The sequence below is a fragment of the Aptenodytes patagonicus genome, chromosome 25 (genome assembly GCF_965638725.1).
Source record: "Aptenodytes patagonicus chromosome 25, bAptPat1.pri.cur, whole genome shotgun sequence".
In the NCBI taxonomy this organism is placed as follows: Eukaryota; Metazoa; Chordata; class Aves; order Sphenisciformes; family Spheniscidae; genus Aptenodytes; species Aptenodytes patagonicus.
The window spans coordinates 455173-462106 of record NC_134973.1 but is presented as its reverse complement, the minus strand read 5'-3'; the positions used below and the strand labels follow the sequence as shown (position 1 = coordinate 462106).

Below are 6934 nucleotides of genomic sequence, written 5' to 3'. Positions count from 1 at the left end.
CACAGTGAAAAGTCAGTTTAATGAAATCTTGCATGACAAATTATGGCAATTATCATAATTGGAATTCCTAAAACTAGAGAAGATTACGGGGAAACATGGTAAATTTTCAAATATGTAACATGTTTCTAGAAAGGAAATAAACCATTTTCTACACTCACTGGGAGAACAAGAGGCCAGTCAAACTGCAGAATGGGACGCATTAGGAAGAGTCATTTAATGGCAGCAATACCTAAGCAATGGAATTGATCTCTCAGTGACTGGGGAACAGGGGGGAGAGTCATTAATTACAAAGGTAGAGGGTTTTTTTATTCCTGCAGGCTTCTAACAGTTTGGACAGCTGCCCAGCCTGGTTTCCATGGAGGAATGCCGAGGACTGGTTTATTTAGATCTTTCCCTGCCCTGTCTTCTCTGAAGTAGTGCATCATGCACTGGGAACTGGACTACAGAAAGATGTTGTAACTACACATTTTCTTACCTTGATGTATTTCCTGTGGGTGTAATCTTATTTTTAATTTTATGGATAAGAGATTTACTACTTTTTAGTAACACCACCATTCTTGCAACATTTTCCCCATCAGATGTGCTCAACTTTATTACACTCTTCAGTATCTTTTTTTTTTTTTCTCCTGGAAAATTTGAAAGGCTGTGCCCACATCAGCCAGCAGCCAGAACAAGATACACAGTAATTGCTAACAACATCCATATGTTAACAACAGAGCTAAGAGCAAAGATGCAGCAGGAGGGTGATGCAAGGGGAAGATTGTTTTAAGGCGGCAAACCTGGTCATCATCAACCTCCCTTCTAACAGCCATTGCCCAGCACAGGAAATACAACACAGGGCTTGGGGTGTTTTGTTTGCTTGTCTTCTGATAAAAGCTTTAATGTCTTTCCCACATACATTTTGATATGACAGTCTTACATAAATCTTTCAAAACACATGGACGTTATCTGGTTTTACCTGTCACTAGTTTACTAAGGCTTAAAGCAGAGAGAGTGAAATAAGTTTTGCTTTGGCCTAACTACATCTTGCTGGGCAGGGCCTGAACTCAGTTTATGGCCAATTCTTAGTGGTTCACACTAATATTTTCTTCTTCACTATAAATACATATGCAAAGCTTCCAGCTGAAATAAAATTTGTATCAGTAAGTAGTTGCCAGATTTTTTTAGAATGCTGTAGGTGATTGTGTACCACCACTAAACCCCATCAAAGCAAGCATGCTTATTCCATTTTTCTGAATCTTCATGCACCATCAATCTCATTTTAGGTAAAGCACCTCAAAGTGAGACTCTGCATAGACCCCGTGGAGTTTGGGACCAGGAAATAACACCTGTTTCTCCACAAGTAGGCCCTGCTGACTGAGACACCTTGTAATTTTCTTTATGCTGACAACAAGCAGCTTTATGCTGGCACGGTTGTTTGAAGAGTAGTTAAATCTGAGTATCTCAGCATAAAAGGATCCAAGATCCAAAATGCAGATCATTTATTTGAAAATACAGAAGTTCCCCAGACCTTGTGATGCAGAAACAATTGTGCAGGTGGGTATTAAGAAACATGCTATGCTTCTGTTAGTGAGCTGCATAAGAAGGGGTGCATTGATAGGTTTGTGCATGGTTAAACACACCCATAACCCTAAGGAGAAAAAAAAAACAAAATGCAAAAAGGCATGAGCAGACAATCCAGAGAAATCACAAATGCAGTGGCACAGCTAATCATTAGCCCTTTTCACTCCCCAAAAAAGTAATCCAAGATGTTTCTTCAACAGGCTATCAGGAAAAGCAAAGCACGCCCCCACCCCAACAGCTTGTCTCCAACAATGGTTAACAACAGACAACAGGTAAACATGTTCTTGACTCCCAGTGAAGAAGAGTGTTTCATTAAAATAGAGGCAATAAGGACTGTTTTGCTATTTGAATAATTTCAAAGTTGCTTTTGTGCTACAACCTGGGTTTTCATTTTCAATTCATGCTACATTAAATGCTTCTTCCCCTTTAATTTTCTTTTAAATGGTGCATTTTAGATCTCCTTAACCTACAGGAGAGAGCAAGCAAATGAGAAATTATCTATCAGTAAACTATTTAATAAAGGAATAGTTCAGGGAATTTATAGGGAAAGTGACCTGGTCACTGTTCTTAGTGACTACCAATTCCAACTTTGCTGGACAAGAATATACTATATGTTTTAATAACAAAATAAAACTCAACTTTCACACAAAAGGCCCAAATGATTAGAAAACATCCAAAGCAAAAAGTGAGTTATGGTTACAGTAGGAGTACTTCAGAATTACACACAGGAAAACACATTCTTGCTTTTATTTTGGTGGAACAGGATACAATATCCTTTAGCCCAAACTATTCAAAGCTGGCAATATCACCTTTTTCTTCATGCTGCAAGACTTCAGGAAACAGAACAGGGACAGGAAGGGTTAGAAGTTAATTTTCTATTTAAGGCCGTTAATTCAGCAAGATATTTAAAAATGTACTCAACTTTAAGCGTGAATAGTTGCATTGACTTCAGTAAGATTATTCACATGTAGTTAAGTCAGGCAAGTGCTTAAATGACTTGTTGAATCAAGCCATTAAATGAGAGCTGCTTTATTATACAGATTTATTTTAATGGCTGACAGAGCTCATTACATGAGCCTATTTTATTCTTCCAAGGGCTAACAGCTGTTTCCTCAACTTTTCTGAAGGTGTAACCTGTATGCCTCCTACACTTTATTGTAGCCACAGAAACATATAATTTTCTAAGAAAAACTGTATGCAACATCTATTATATATAGTGGCTTAGCTCTCCCTTAAATAGTAACAGAAAACAGTACAAAACAATAGTTCCACTTTTTCAACACACAAGAGCATCTTATTGAAAAACTAAAATAAAAAAGTATCACCACAATATAAATCCCCAAATAATAATAATGAAATGGGAAGAAAGAAAAGGAGTTAGCAAAACGTCCTGTGGACTTTAAAGTCTTATTACCGCATTAAAAAAGCTTTTCTGATGAATCACAATGTTTTGTTTCTCTGTTTACAAACCCACTAGACAGGGAACAACAGTGTCCACAACCTATGTTGGGATTAAAAGGTAAAAACATAATCTGCCCCATCTGCAGTCCAAAAAGAGAATGAACCCAAAAGGGCAGTCAGTGAGCGTAGGAACTGGTGAGGACACGGTTTCCCTGCAGGTGGCAGAAACTCATAAGGGGGAGCAGGGGTTATGAAAGCAGAATTCGAGTTGGAACCGTGTCGCAAAGTTCTATCTCGGAGGCCTGCAAGACATGAACTACTGAAGAAACAGTCAAAAGGTCCCAATGAAAAGCTGTGACAAGCTGTAATGTGCCATTTCAATTACAAGGAAGAGGGGAAATGTTTGGTTTTTTTTTTTGGCTCATCAATATGATGAGCTTTCACGTCCCAAACCACATTCAGGTAGTTTCCAAGTCTGCTTTTTTTGTGTGGAATCTACTGATCCAGACCAAAAAACCAAACAAACAGAACAGGGATGCACAGTTCTTAAGTCCTGGAGCCTTCAACACTGCCTGAAATAATAGCTGGCCTGGGGTATCCAGAGATGCCTGCAAGATGGTGTTCATAGCAGCCTTGCAAGCAGATCGGCTCACATCTGCTATGTGCTGCCAACGTTCTGCCCATCACCTTCATCATTAGGACCTGAAACAAACAAAGTAGTTCTTTGTCATAAAAAATATCTTTTGTTTCTTGCCTTGCAATAAGAGACCCTACCTGAGAAGCCTACAGAAGTCTCAGATTTAAGATTTCAATGACAGATGAGAACTGTAGAGTTCCCCTCCCCCTGCCTTACATCTTCCTTCTCCAGATTAAGTTCTGTCCACTGCAGAATTTTATGTTCTTCACTAATCCGGTTTAGGGATCCCAGTAGCGTCACAGAGCCTAAAAGCTCAGTTTCCAACCTCTCCAATCCACCCACTGCTTTTGTTCATATTCATTCCTTTTTTTCCCTGCAGTGAATCAGGATGGAGGACTGGTCTCTGTCAACGGTTGGATGTTCTAAGCCATAGGAAAGCAAAGCACAGACGACTCCCAGGTCAGGAGTACAGCAGGAAGCCTTCCTCAGACTGAAGACTAGTGCTTTTCTTAAATTATGGTCTCCTCATGTACAATAAAATTAATTACACTCTTTCCATGCCCCTTTGTAAACCTTCCACTTGCCAAACAGCACTCTACTCAAGGGTCAGTCTGGATCCTGCCTGCGGAAAGTAGCCCAAGACAGTCATCTCAGGTTTTACATGCAAGCCTTGGCCAAGTTGAAGGCAAAAAATGAAAAACTCACAACCACCCCTTAGAAATCCTGTAAACAAAACTAGAACTAATTGAAGCACAGGTAACCTCTGCTAAACTGTGACATGTAACTCAGATGGAAGCAGCACAGGGGCCTTTTTACCAGTTTGGAGAAGTAGCAAGAAACAGTTGCATTCAAAAAGGCAATTCATGCAGTAAGTCTCATTCCACAAACACCTGTGAGAAATAACAGGCCAGAAGTACATCTATAATATACAATTATAGAGAGGACAGTCTGCCTTAAAGAACAACAGAGAAAAATGTATGGAAAACAGGAAACTGTTGTCTTTCTTGCTTACCACTTCCAACTGATCCTGAAGGTGCAATGACATCATCATCACTGTCTTCCTCATTTGATTGCGTTACCTCTGGCTCAGGTGCTACATTCTTGACTTCTTGCTCTTGTTCCACTCTACTCCGCAAGGCCAAGATCCGATGGTGTAATGCAGCATACAACTGCCCTGTATCTTTAGAGCTTGCCTACATTTTTTTAATATTCAGAAACAAGAAAAAGGTGCAAGGAATTATAACAGAATAAAACACTGCTTACATAGTACACACCAACCATGCCAAATTTCACAATCTACTTTTCAGTTTTCTCATACAGGGTTTTTCAAACTAGGTCAGAATGGGTTGTGGTAAACACAGCAAGATGCTAGATATACTAAACTGATGGCAAGAGTATATTCCCCTCTGCTCAGTGCCAACTTTCTCTGGCTAACATAACCAGTACCAGCTGATTTTATATAACCTTCTTCACCCAATAGTCACACAGCTTTCCTGACACCCCCCAAAAGCTTACGCTAAAGAGATCTTTTTAATTAAAAAGTTTGTCTTGCACAGATTTTTCCAGGTTTGTCAATCACTCAACTTCACATATTAGTTAATCATAATCAAGTCACTTAATTGTTTCATGATGCACCAACACAGAATTTCAACATAAGATATGAGAAAACTGAATGGACATGCAGTCAGGCAAGTGATTATTCAAAAAAATTTTTACACTCTCTTATACTGGTCAGCTGTTTCAGAGGGAAGCATTTGTAACAACCTGTCCAAGAATTTTTTTTTTTTTTTTACACTCAAGGCTAATGGTGACTTCATGCCTTCAAAAGAATCAATTTTTAGGCCTATTGAACTAAGTATTTAATGGACATTATTTAAAAGGCAACTGCCTTCTGAATACTATGAAACTTTGTCTTCACTGTATCAATGAAGTCCTCATATTAACTATTACCATTACCCCAAGTTAACTGTAAGGTAACGATCCCACTTCTCAGATTCTTTCATTAAAAAAATTGTTTCCATCCTCCCCATCTGTCACTTAAACCTGTCCTCTATATCTGCAAGAGTCTCCTACAACGAGCTGCAGTGAATAAATTATTCCATACAAGATACTTTTTTCAATACTAAAATCAATAGTGAATAACCTGATGACAGACAAACTTGTCAAATCTAGAAAAATGCTCAGAAAGAGTTATCCATTAATTTCACTGCTTTTTCTTCATCAATGGATATTCGGTGTCATTAAGTTTCACTCTGGGACTCCAGATCCCAGTCCTACAAACCTAATGTCACAGGGGAAGCTGACCACTTGTTGCTGTTCTTTTAGTTTCTGATCCATAAGAACACTTAATTCTTTAGCAACCCCTTGTGTAGAACTAGTGTAAGTCAAAGAACATGTTCAGACCTCTCAAAAATCTGTAAGTGCTCTTAGCAGACATTAGGGAATGACCTTTCTTGCTGACTGTATCATAATCTCCAAAATGTTTTAGTAATTCTAATTGGGATTGCTGTTTCCCCATTTAGCAAGCACAGAAATCACTCTGACTGTCCTGCTACTGCTTGGAATACTCTGTATTAAAAGAAAATCAAAGTTAAAATGTGTTACCCGTAACTACTAACGCCATGTTCTTAACAGATATTTAGTGTTTCACTTCCAGTGAGCACCTATACATCCAGCCGCGCTGTAGATAGACATTTCATAGATTTCTATGTAGTAGCTTAACCAAAAATTAGATCTACCGGAACTTGTAACGTGAGAAAGCTGTCGTCATCTATTTCCCTTGATAACAAAAAATGACTAGCATTAATCTTACACTACAGTTACAGTCTTAATAGGCATGGAACAGATCCCATGACACCATGGTCAATGCTTTGGACAATCTGGCTTCCTAGAGCAGCCTTTTATGTGGAAGTTCTTCACAATTAGTAAGTTTTTTCAGACAAGCAAAGTCTGCCAAGCCCCTTGTCTTTGGGGAGGGGGTGGTGGTAAGGAGGTAGGGTGCCAAGAAGAATGGGAATGTTACCTCAACTACAATTTAAGCAAGCACCAATTTTAGTAGGAAGGTTGAAATGTAAACAAAAAAACAGTACTCACTGATATAAGAAAAACTTTAACTCCCTGGTCCTCTGTATCCATGGCGGTGATCCGGATACTCTTCTCACTGGCTTTATCGATCTGCATCTGAGCCCAGAGCTTGGTATTTAAGATTAACCTGAGACTCCCCTGAGTCCTCATCACTAAAGCCAACATACAAGATCAGTTAGGTGGAAAAAGACAATGGGAAGCTCAAAAGAGTCCAGATGGCTTTTTATTGTGTGAATGTTTAAGTCTCTT

General features: G+C 38.9%; 1 protein-coding gene across 2 annotated transcripts in view; it reads right to left on the bottom strand.

Annotated features, from left to right (window-relative positions):
• The window catches only part of RANBP3 (RAN binding protein 3), a 53538-nt gene continuing 46604 nt past the window's right edge, over positions 1-6934 (bottom strand). For both annotated transcript variants that reach the window (XM_076359077.1, XM_076359078.1), the window contains 3 exons: positions 6695-6837; positions 4614-4794; positions 1-3666 (listed from right to left, as the gene is read on the bottom strand). In XM_076359077.1, coding sequence (XP_076215192.1) covers positions 3623-3666; positions 4614-4794; positions 6695-6837 — 368 coding nt within the window. In that variant the 3' untranslated portion in view covers positions 1-3622. The remainder of the gene's footprint in view (positions 3667-4613; positions 4795-6694; positions 6838-6934) is intronic.